At 43.8% G+C, this 12,482-nt stretch overlaps 1 protein-coding gene across 1 annotated transcript in view; it reads left to right on the plus strand.

The window, feature by feature from the left end:
• The window catches only part of LOC123723994 (transmembrane protein 132D), a 34,274-nt gene extending 22,276 nt beyond the window's left edge, over window positions 1-11,998 (plus strand). Inside the window, exon 3 of the mRNA XM_045703082.1 lies at window positions 11,310-11,998. Within this exon, the coding sequence (XP_045559038.1) occupies window positions 11,310-11,460 (151 nt within the window). The 3' untranslated portion in view covers window positions 11,461-11,998. The remainder of the gene's footprint in view (window positions 1-11,309) is intronic.
• The last annotated feature ends 484 nt before the right edge of the window (window positions 11,999-12,482 follow it).

Here is a 12,482-nt window from a genome sequence, read left to right on the forward strand (position 1 = left end):
ATTATGGACAAGGACATAGGGTTAAATACACAACATGTAATTGATGGAATTGGAACCAGGTGTGATGGAAGAAGACAAAACCAATGGAAAATGAAAAGTGGATCGGCGATGGCTAGAAGGTCGGTGACGTCGACTGCCGAACGCCGCCCGAACAAGGAGAGGGACCAACTTCAGCGGAAGTCGTGACAGGGGAACTCGTCTAGATAAAGCAATCAATGTCAGATTTTTGTTTTCACTGAATCTCCATTTGGATATTTGGTAAATATTAGGCTGGGGAAATGTTAGCTAAGTTGAGGTGAGTGTTAATGACAATTTTTATTTTAGTTTGCTTATATATTAGCTGATAAGAACATTTTGCTAGCCTGTCCTACTCCCGACCAAAAACCTGTGACTTGGCTGATAATCAATCAATGTGATTTTGTTTCACTGAATCTCTGTCTGTATATTTGTTTAATTGATCTCTAGCTGGACAAGTGGAAGTGGTAGCTAATTTATTTGTTTGCTCATCTATCACTGATCATAAACATTTAGCATGCAATACTTGAGCCTAAATCAAGTGTATTCTTTGTTCTATTGACTCACGTAGTAGCTTTATATAGACTTATATAGAGCCTAGGCTATTTTCCTAACGTCCCAATCCCACTGAAACTCCAAATCCTGTCTCACGAAAATTCCTAACTTTATATTGTAATCTATTGGTTGCATTATCAAAGCACGTCTCACCTATGCATGCAGAAATACCGCTATAAAATATACCCCACCTCTCTGCTCTGTCTCGTGTTGCTGCCCATATGAGAGCTTTGGTAGAGAATGTGTGATCAATTATCAGGTAAGAAGGTAAGACCCAGATACAGACCACGTCAAATAAACAATAGTTTAATATCTCAACAGGGGCAGGCGATAGACAGGTCCAGGCAGGCAGGGGTCAGCAAACCAGAGGTGGGCCAATGGTACTGGACAGCAGGCTGGCTCAGGGTCAGGGTAAGGCAGAGGTCGATAATCCAGAGAGGGGGCAAAGGTACAGGTTGGCAGGCAGGCAGGCTCAGGATCAGGGGCAGGCAGAGTGGCCAGGCAGGCGGGCTCGGAGTCAGGACTGGCAAAGGTCAAAACCAGGAGGGAGAGAGACTGGAGAGAGACTGGAAAAAGCAGGAGCTGAGACACAAAATGCTGGTTGACTCAAACAAACAAGATGAACTGGCAACAGACAAACAGAGAACCCAGGTATAAATACACAGAGGATAATGGGGAAGAGGGGCGACACCTGGAGGGGGGTGGAGACAATCACAAAGACAGATGAAACAGATCAGGGTGTTACGTCAACAAACGATATGAGAGTAGAAATATGGACATTGTTTTTTTATACAGGGTTGGCCCAGTTAAGATACCTTGATATTTAAACAATTTCCTCTCTTCAACTCCCCATTATTCATGAGCTGATCTGCTATCTGTATAATCAGTCACTCAATTTTGCCAAATAGGAGATACAGTGCATTCGGCAAGTATTCAGACCCCTAGACTTTTTCCACATTTTCATACGTCACAGTCTTATTCTAAAATGGATTAAATTATTTTTTTCCTCATCAATCTCTACATGCAATACCACATAATGACAAAGCGAAAACAGAAATACCTTATTTACATAAGTATTCAGACCCTTCACTATGAGACTCAAAATTGAGCTCAGGTGCATCCTGTTTCCATTGACCATCCTTGATGTTTCTACAACTTGACTGGAGTCCACCTGTGGTAAATTAAATTAATTGGACATGACTTGGAAAGGCATACACCTGTCTATATAAGGTCCCACGGTTGACAGTGCATGTCAGAGCAAATACCAAGCCATGAGGTCAAATTAATTGTCCGTAGAGCTCCGATACAGGATTGTGTCGAGGCACAGATCTGGAGAAGGGTACCAAAAAATGTCTGCAGCATTGAAGGTCCTCCATCATTCTTAAATGGAAGACGTTTGGAACCCCCAAGACTCTTCCTAGAGCTGGCCGCCCAGCCAAATGGAGCAATCTGCGGAGAAGGGCCTTGGTCAGGGAGGTGACCAAGAACCCGATGGTCACTATGACCAAGCTCCAGAGTTCCTCTGTGGAGATGGAAGAACCTTCCAGAAGAACAACAATCTCTGCAGCACTCCACCAATCAGGCCTTTTATGGTAGAGTGGCCAGACGGAAGCCACTCCTCAGTAAAAGGCACATGACAGCCCACTTGGAGTTTGCCAAAAGGCACCTAAAGGACTCTCAGACCATGAGAAACAAGATTCTCTGGTCTGATGAAACAAAGATTGTACTCTTTGGCCTGAATGCCAAGCGTCACGTCTGGAGGAAACCAGGCACCATCCCTATGATGAAGCGTGGTGGTGGCAGTATCATGCTGTGGGGATGTTTTTCAGCGGCAGGGACTGAGAGACTTCAGGATCAGGATCGAGGGAAAGATGAACGGAGCAAAGTGCTAAGAGATCCTTGATGAAAACCGGCTCCAGAATTCTCAGGACCTCAGACTGGGGCAAAGACTCACATTTCAACCGGACAACGACCCTAAGCACACAGCCAAGACAACACAGAACTTGAATACAAGTCTTGGAATGTCCTGTGGCCCAGCCAGTGCCCGGACTTGAAACCGATCTCTGGAGAGACGTGAAAATAGCTGTGTAGCAATGCTCCCCATCCAACCTGACCAAGCTTGAGAGGATCTGCAGAGAAGAATAAAGAAACTCCCCCAGATTCAGGTGTACCAAGCTTGTAGAGTCATACCAAAGAAGACTCAAGGATTTAATCGCTGCCAAAAGATGCTTCAACAAAGTACTGAGTAAAGGGTCTGAATACTTATGTAAATGTGATATTTCGTTTTTTATTTTGAATTAGCAGACATTTAAAATAATTTTGGTTGCTATGTCATTATGGCGTATTGTGTTTAGATTGATGAGGAAAAAACTATTTTATCAATTTTAGAATAAGGCTGTAATGTAACAAAATGTGGAAAAAGTCAAGCGGTCTGAATACTTACCAAATGCACTGTATTCTGTCATTCTTTCGAGGTTATCTAGCAAGCTTTGCAACTTTGGTCATTTGACTTTTGTTTGACTGCCGTTACAATGTTTGTATGATTCAACAGTGCTACTCGAGGTTTGCTCTGTGTGTCCTGAGCGTGCTCTGTGTCGAGATAACCTAGACCTACTGATGAAATGTGCTGAATTAATTGAGGAACATGATAACGCTCAGAATTTATTAACGGCCTGTTTTGCAATTCACAGCAATGTCATTGGCGATAAAAGTTACTCTGAGTTTGAGTTTGAGTTTATTTTTATTTTTACAGGGACAGTGCACATTAATCAACGTTTCAGTAAAATTGACGGTTTTAGCCAGCCGGCTAATTTTCAACCGCAGTCCACAACCGCAGGTTATTAAAAACAATTACAATACAGATAATTAATGAGCAGTGAGCACATGCAGAGCAACATAGAAACAATCAAGACATAGCATTCAGACAGAGCAACATAGCACAAAAAGCAACAAGACAAAATCCATAAAAGCAACAGCGTGTTTCCACACCTCACAAGCTACAGACAACAGACAACATGGAAAGCGGCAATACACAGCTAGGGATTATGTTCACAAATCTGATTGACCTTTAGCAATGTCTTCATGTGAAAGTGTGATAGGTGGTGCAGTTATGTGTGTCTGATGGCAGTGTATTCCAGACATGGGAAGCTCTCACAGAGAAAGCAGATTGACTAAAGGTACTTTTCCTTAAGGGAACTATACAGTCACCTCTCATGGCAGACCTTGTGGATCTGCTGCCATGTGTTTGGGTTTTCTGTTTAACAAAAATACTGAGTGGAGGGGGAGCCAGGCCATTTAGGATCTTGAATACAAGACATGCATCGGTGTATTGCACAAGATTTTCCAAACTCAGGAGCTCATGCTTTCTGAGGATGTAACAGTGATGATGGCTATTGGGCTTCCTATCAACCACTTTGAGAGCCTGTTTGTAGACAGACTGAATAGGTTTTATTAATGTTGTACAGCAAGCTTGGGCCCAACTAGTCAAGCAGTATGTTAAGTGGGGGAGTATCATAGATTTGAAGTAAAGTTTTGCTACCTCTGTAATCAAGCAATTTCGTATAAATCGGAAATTTGCTAGGTTGAATTTGGTTATTTAAATTACCCTTTTCACCTGCTTTTTAAAAGAGAGGTTGGAATCAAGTATGATGCCAAGGTACTTAAAATCAGATACCACATGGAGCTTCTCCCCTGACACGTAGACATCTGGCTCAGTAGCATCTGTTGCCCTCTTTGAGAAGAACATGCAGACAGTTCTTTTCACATTGAGATGCAAACACGAGTCACTGAGCCACTTTGTAACCTGGACCATTACAGTAGTGAATTCTTGTGCAGCTTGTTGTTTGCTCTTTGCATGCACATATATCACTGTATCATCTCCATACATTTGAACTTCAGACCCAGTACAGACAGAAGGCAGATCATTAATGTACAGGCTGAACAGGAGGGGCCCCAGTATTGACCCTTGGGGCACGCCCACATCATAGCTAAGAGTGGGTGACAGCTCATTGCTCACTCTGACACACTGAGTTCTGCCTTCAAGATATGATTTCATCCATCTCAAGGCATCGGGGGAAAAGTTGAACTTGGGCAATTTTGTGCTGATAATCTTATGGTTAACAGTATCAAAAGCCCTCCTTAGGTCCAGAAACACAGCTCCAACAACGCCCCTCCTGTCATTACTAAATATCAGTTTCACATGCTGTGAAATCTTTACATAGTGGCACAGACAAACAGGCAATGTGGAGCAGCATCAATCTTATTTTGGGAGAACCCTGGCATAGTGACCTTGGTTTTAAAGGCTTTAAATGGGCACTTCCGAATTTTGTTGTATTTCCCGGGACTCTGGATAAATATGAATTATTCCCACTATGGAAACTTGGTAGATTTTCAGGAAAATATTAATCCCTACCTGACATCCTCAGTGGTGTCCTGGGAATGTACAGCGAACAAGACAAAGGCCCCCTAGAGAACGTTCCCTTGGGACAATCACGCAGCCTTCTTAGAACGTTCTCAGAAAGTCAGTGGGATAACGTTGCGCAAAAACCCTTAAGAGACCTAATGGGAACGTCACTGAATGTCCTCATGACATCTCCTGTTTGCTGGGTGGCCATCTGGCATTAACATTGCCCTAAAGAACTCCCTAAACTGCCACATAAGTATGACAAGCATGTCATTGATGAATGACGGAACATCAGACTGGCTGAACGATGGTTATTTGCTTGCATAACGAAAGGTTGCATCTGTTTGAGATTGCATTTGTAGTATTACAGTTTTCAGTATTTGTGCCATGTCTCTGCAGTGATTCATCTGTACGGAGCCAGAGATGTAAAGGAAAAGTGGATCAGGGGCCTGATTGTAACCCCTGAACAGGTGGGCCTGCCTATGGAGTGGGTCTTACTGGGAATAGGGCACTGGGTTGCCCTCAAAACCAGGTCAAATTAGGATGGGGAGCCTCATGACTATGCCGACGGCAGTATTATCAAATCAAATACAATTTTATTTGCTGCGTACACATAGCTTGCAGATATTATCCCGAGTGTAGCGAAAATCTTATCTTCCTTGCTCCAACAGTGCAGTAATACCTAACAATACACGCAAATCCCCCAAATAAAAAAATACAGTATATACAGTAACACTTTACTTGACACCTGGTCATAACCATGTCATAATATGTCGTAACAGCTGACATAACTTGTCCTAACCTGTCATAATATTGTCATAACACTGTCATGACCCATATTTACACCTGTTGTGACATATATTGCACTATTTTAAGGCTGGTTATGGCACCTACATAAGAGTGTCAAAACCCACATTTATTCAAATTCGTTTTTTCCTTGCCAAGAAGTTTCCTTTTGTTTGAAAGTTTGTCTATTATATTCTTCCTATTATCAGCATTTTTTAAATAACTTATAGAAAATAAGCTTTATGACACTGTCATGAAGCATTATGACCATCCTATGTCACTTTACTTGGACTAAGAAAATACAGTTTATGACACCGTCAATAAGCATTATGACCACCATAATCATATAAGCCAGATAGGCCTATCACGTACATGCTCTTATATCAGTCATCAGTCAAAAAGAGGGTGTCTTGTCCTGCTCATGAAATCTACTCCTGCATTCATCCCAGTCATCAGCAACAGAGCATTGGGGTAGGACAATGTCTGACATCAATGTGTGCACAATTACAATGATAATTTAACATGGTCAATAAAAATATCTATTTCATAAACATACTGTTGACACACAGACTAATGGAATGTTTATCATTGTGTAATAGGTTTTGTGTGTTTTGACACTCTTATGTAGGTGTCATAACCAGCCATAAAATAACTACCATGGTGGGTTTTGTGGGTTTTTACAGTCTTATGTACGTGTCATAACCAGCCATAAAATAACACAGTATACTATATGTCACAACAGGTCTCAACAAATGTGTCATGACAGTGCTATGACCATAAATTATTAAGTTATTTTAACCCTTATGACATGGTATGATGCTGGGTGTCAAGTAAAGTGTTACCATCTATACTGTATGTATGTATGTATGTATGTATGTATGTATGTATGTATGTATGTATGTATGTATGTATGTATGTATGTATGTATGTATGTATGTATGTATGTATGTATGTATGTATGTATGTATGTATGTATGTATGTATGTATGTAAAGGTCAGAGCAGTGAACTGGGCAGAGGGCGGCTAGTGGTGACTATAAGTTGTTTTTCAGTCTCTCTGTCCCAGCTTTGAAGCACCTGTACTGTCTCCGCCTTGTAGGTGGTAGCGGGGTAAACAGGCCGTGGTTTGGGGGTGACCAAGCAAAAATTCTTCAGCCTCCTGAGGTTGAAGTGGCGCTGATGCACCTTCTACACGTCACTGCCTGTGTGGGTAGACCATTTCAGGTTATCAGTGATGTGCATGCAGTGGAACTTGAAGGTTTTTACCCTCTCCACTGCGGCCCTGTGTATGGGGGCATGCTCCCTCTGCTGTCTCCTGAAGTCCACGATCAGGGAGAGGTTTTTTTCCAGGCACCACTGCCAGGGCCCGCACCTCCTCCCTGCAGGCTGTCTCGTTGTTGTTGGTAATCAGGCCTACCACTGTTGTGTCGTCTGCGATGATTGCGTTGGAGACGTGCGTAGCCACGCAGTCATGGGTGAACAGGGAGTGCAGGCGAGGCCAGAGCACGTACCTTTGTGGGGCCCCCCTGTTGAGGCCCCCCTGTTGTTGCCTACTTTCACCACCTGGTGTCGGCCCGTCTGGAAGTCCAGGACCCAGTTGCACACTAGGGCCCCAAGCTTAGTGATAATCTTAGGGGGCACTGTGGTGTTGAAGGCTGAGTTGTAGTCGATGAGGGGAAGGGAAGTATAATGTGTCTTCCATATTTAACCCAGCCCCTCTGAATCAGAGAGGTGCAGGGGTCTGCCTTAATAGACGTCCACGTCATTGGCACCCGGAGCAGTTGTTGTTGAACAGCATTCTTACATAGGTATTCCTCTTGTCCAGATGGGATAGTGCCGTGTGCAGTGCGATGGTAATTGCTTCATCCATGGATCTGTTGGGGCGGTATGCAAATTGTAATGGGTCAAGGGTGTTTTGTACGGTGGAGGTGATGTGATCCTTAACTAGCCTCTCAAAGCAGTTCATGATGACAGAAGTGAGTGCTACGGGGCGATTGTCATTTAGCTCAGTGACCTTTGCTTTCTTGTGTACAGGAACAATGGTGGACATCTTGACGCAACGGGGAACAACAGACTGGGATAGGGAGAGATTGAATATGTCCATAAACACTCCAGCCAGCTGGTCTGCACATGCTCTGAGGACACGGTTAGGGATGCCATCTGGGCCAGCTGCCTTGTGAGGGTTAACACACTTAAATGTCTTACTCATGTCGGCCCGGGAGAATGAAAGGTCAGTTCTCATGAGCGGCGGTGGCCCGCCTCAGCGGCGCTATGTTTTCTTCGAAGTGGGCGAAGAAGCTGTTTAGCTTGTCCTCGAGCAAGGTGTTGGTGTCCTCGATGTGGCTGGTTTTCGCTTTATAATCTGGGTCCATGACATGGCTGGTTTTCCCTTTATTATCTGTGGAATTATTTTTCATCTTCATACAATCATCGATACAATCATTCACTTTACATTGGATGATTGTTCTTTTTGTTTTTTTTTAACATAGTGGTACTTGTCCACAAATTGTATTTTATTATCACAGAAAATGCACTAATATGGTGAATTAAAGTCAGGCTAATCGACATTTAAGACTGTTTACTTGATTTTTAGGGTCTGCCATTATTCACTCACTCAGTTATGACTGAAATAAATAAGGTTTAGAGAGAAGATCAAACAAGCACAGGGGAGGGGGTTGCTGACTGGAGCGGGCCAGGGGGCAGGGGCTGCCATGAGTGTGTGTGACAGAAATAAGAGAGGCCATGGCTTCCTGTGGCAGTGTGGGGTGGAGGTGGTCAGGTGGTGGGGCATCGGTATGCAAAATACACGTTAGTTCGACACTCAAACCTTGCCTGGAGAGAAGTGAGATGGATGGCAGGTGCAGCACCTGAGAGCTGCTTTTCTCACACACTGTCAGCTCCAGTCTCTGGGCCAATCCATCTTCCCTGCCCTGGTGCCTCGATACCTCCTCCTCCTGCCTCCACAGCCAGCACTGCCTAAGCACAGTCACTGACCGCTATGGTTCTTGCTCTGAACCACTGTTAAGAAAAATCCCTCCTCCCTCTCATCACCGTGGGGTGTCCCCCTTCGATCCCAGAGGGCCTGGGGGAGAAAAGGCAGATAGGTACTCTTGTAACAGTTAGTTTTGATTAGGTAAACCCTACACCACCAGGCTCAACACTAGCATGAGTGGGTTTATTTAGAATGCCATTACCAGATTAACTGTTCTCAGATATTTTCTCATTACTTATTACAAGAAGCGTGTCATCAGGGTTACACCTTTTTTCATTATAGATGCCAATTCATTGATGGAAAATAATAGCATTGTTCTGTTTACCACTATGACCCCAGCAAATCCTTATGAGTCAGAATAAGGATTATGCTGTGACCTGCCCCTATAGTAACTGCTAAACTAATGGAAGTTCATGTGAAGACAGGATATTATAGCTTTTATAACATCTCCTGGTACTGTTGGTATATTACTATACCTTTATCCCAGAGGTTGTAGAGGCCTCAAGGTTACCTGTCATCCTGGCTCCAGGAGTGTTGTTGTGGTCAGGAGAGATGGGTGGTGACAGGCATGTCCCCTTCTACCCAGTCACCTCCACCCCCACTCACAGTCCCTGTCCCACTGTTAATCTGTGACTGCTGCTCCACTCCCGTTCTCCCCTCAGAGCCTGTCAGTCCTGCTCCCCTCAGAGCCTGTCCGTCTCCTGTGCATTTGCTCCTGCTTTCCCCCTGGGAACCTGCTGGTTGTTGCTAACAATATAGTGAGGGCCCCTTCCTGTCAGCTCTGTGCCACTTACTCTAATGGATGAACAGTACAGAGAGAAGCAGGTCACCTTCACACACACACACACACACACACACACACACACACACACACACACACACACACACACACACACACACACACACACACACACACACACACACACACACACACACACACACACACACAACAGGACGTTGAGCACTGTGTTAGTTACTCCACCATCAGCCTGTACTACTGTACTGCCCGGAATTGACATTTCTACTGCTTGCAACTCTTTTTAGATTATCCCAAGATATTTCCTGATTTACATCCATCCAGCCCCTTTGGGGATGTGTAATTCTCCTGTGATCGCCAAACTTTCCTTTGCCAGCCTAGTAAGTACTGTTAGCACTTTTGTCGGATAGAGATTGTAGCAGTAACATGGCAGGATCAGTGAAATCTTACTGAAATGTCTGAGTCCCTGTCTCACACGTGCCACAAGTATGTCCCCTCATGTTGAGAGAGAGAAGGAGCGAGAGGAGAGAGAGGAGAGAGAGAAGGAGAGAGCGAGAGGGAGAGGAGACAGAGGGAGAGCCGAAGGCATTGGGTCATTTCTGTGCGCCATGTGGCAGCATCACAGGACGATTTCAGCAACCTCCATGCCAAGATTAGTGCTCCCTTGAGCCTTCAAACCAGTACTCCTGATTACATCTTGGAAGAGCTGTATGTGCAGATGTTCAAGCACACATATACAAACACACACCACACATGCACACTTACAAAACACCCACAACTACACACATAGGCAAATAACATTAACTAAAACAAATGTGTTTTTAAATGGGATGAGTACATACGCATGGCAGTAGCATGAGTATAGCATCTGTCCATATGACCTTGAATGTCCCACAGGAGGGGGAGTAGAGAGGATCAGATGGATGCTCATATCGTAGATTACCTCCCCCCAGAGACACATAATGTGCTCACTGTTGTTTAACTGCCAGAATGTATGTCTGAAAGAGTCAGGGATAAACCCATGAGCAGCATTAGGCTACACATGACATGCATGCACATGATAATACTACACGGACGATGTTACGCACTATTAGGAATATTTTTATGAAGAAACAACTTGGTGGTGCTCCGTTTTTATAGAACATTAAGCTGGAAGAATTGTATTTGAAAAATACTTTGAGTGGCTCTAAAGAAAGACGAGATCAACGAGTGCAGTGTTGTTATCCTGTACATTGGCAGAGGATGGAAATTAGGATGCCTCTCCAGTACAACACCATGGATGTTTTCATGTATATATCTGACCTCTCTCCACTCATACGCTACGCTAACTCCCGGTAGGACCTTTTACACTAGCCATTAATAGCAGGGTAATATTTTCAATTAGCATTCAGCTCTCTGTTGTTGTACTCTGTGTTCAGCTGCATTAGATAATGCTTATCATTTACAAATGAGAGGCCAGCAGGCCAACAAGCCATTAGTACACTACGAATAATTTGTGTACGAGACAGGACCAAAGATGCCCATAGTATATAAGGAATACTAAACACTCAAAATGCATTTTTCCTCTGGCTATTGAAACCTATCCTATGGGGTTTGCTCAAGCCTCTTAAATGATAGGGATTTGCTATGAGCAAAGTGGTCTTTGATTGACCGAAGGGCTTAGGAATGAATAATTTCATGGCCCCAAGCTATGGGAGGCCAACATCATACTAGCTAGGTCCAGTGGAGATGGACTTACTGCTAGGTGTACAATTTAGAGTTGGCGGTATTTGTCTTATACATTTTTCTCGTCTTCATTCACAGAGCGATTGTAAAGAAGGGAGTGTCGTTTCGAGCAGCAACACCGAGTAACTCGTTGCTGTGGGATATCACTCTGGACGCTGGAGCAGATGGCACCATCGCTGTTGTTTGTCAGAGGAAATCTGCCATACCGGGAAAAAGGCAAGTTTGCTGAAAATACACAACAATCCCCAAATTTACTGTCAGTGAACTCCATTAAACTCACCGTGTTCAACCACTGGACCATGGATGGACCCTTCACGTCTGGGTTTGGCTGCTCATAGACAGCTTTAAACACACTTCTGAATGTTAAGAAGTTATATTATGTCATGGGTTGTTAGATAATGTATTGTAATAATAGTGTACATGCTACTGGGGCTTAATGATTTCAATTTTGCCTGAGGGAGTGAAAAATAGTCTGCAAAGTAGTATGAGTAGGATAATCCCTCAGAATAAATACCACCCACACACGATGCCATTTTGACCGAGGCTTAGCCTATCTGACCTGACAAGACACCGTATGCTATCCAAGCACAAAACTGCTGCTGGGAAAAGCTTAAGTAAATCTGCTTTTAAAAAGGCCACTGTCCTCACACCTTATTAAGTAGAGCTACCTCTTAACCTTTTATGCAGTGGGCTAAATCAGGGTCACGCAGAGTGTTTCTTGGTAGTCTTAACCTGTTAGGGCTAGGGGGCAGTATTGACACGGTTGGATAAAAAACGTACCCGATTTAATCTGGTTACTACTCCTGCCCAGTAACTAGAATATGCATATAATTATTGGCTTTGGATAGAAAACACCCTAAAGTTTCTAAAACTGTTTGAATGGTGTCTGTGAGTATAACAGAACTCATATGGCAGGCCAAAACCTGAGAATATTCCATGCAGGAAATGGCCTGTCTGACAATTTCTTGCCCTTCTTGATTATCTCTATTCATTACAGAGGATCTCTGCTGTTACGTGACACTTCCTACGGCTCCCATGGGCTCTCAGAAGGCGGCAAAAAGCTGAATCGTGGCTTTGCAGGCTCTGGCTGAAAAAAAGTAGCGCGTTTTGGTAGTGGCTGGTTACAGTACTGTGAGACTCAGGCGCGTGCCCGCGTCGACCCCATGCCTTGTTTTCTTTCGTCTGTTTACCTAAACGCAGATTCCCAGTCGGAATATTATCGCTTTTTTATGAGAAAAATGGCATAAAAAT

Source organism: Salmo salar, chromosome ssa20, assembly GCF_905237065.1.
Source record: "Salmo salar chromosome ssa20, Ssal_v3.1, whole genome shotgun sequence".
NCBI classification, from domain to species: domain Eukaryota; kingdom Metazoa; phylum Chordata; class Actinopteri; order Salmoniformes; family Salmonidae; genus Salmo; species Salmo salar.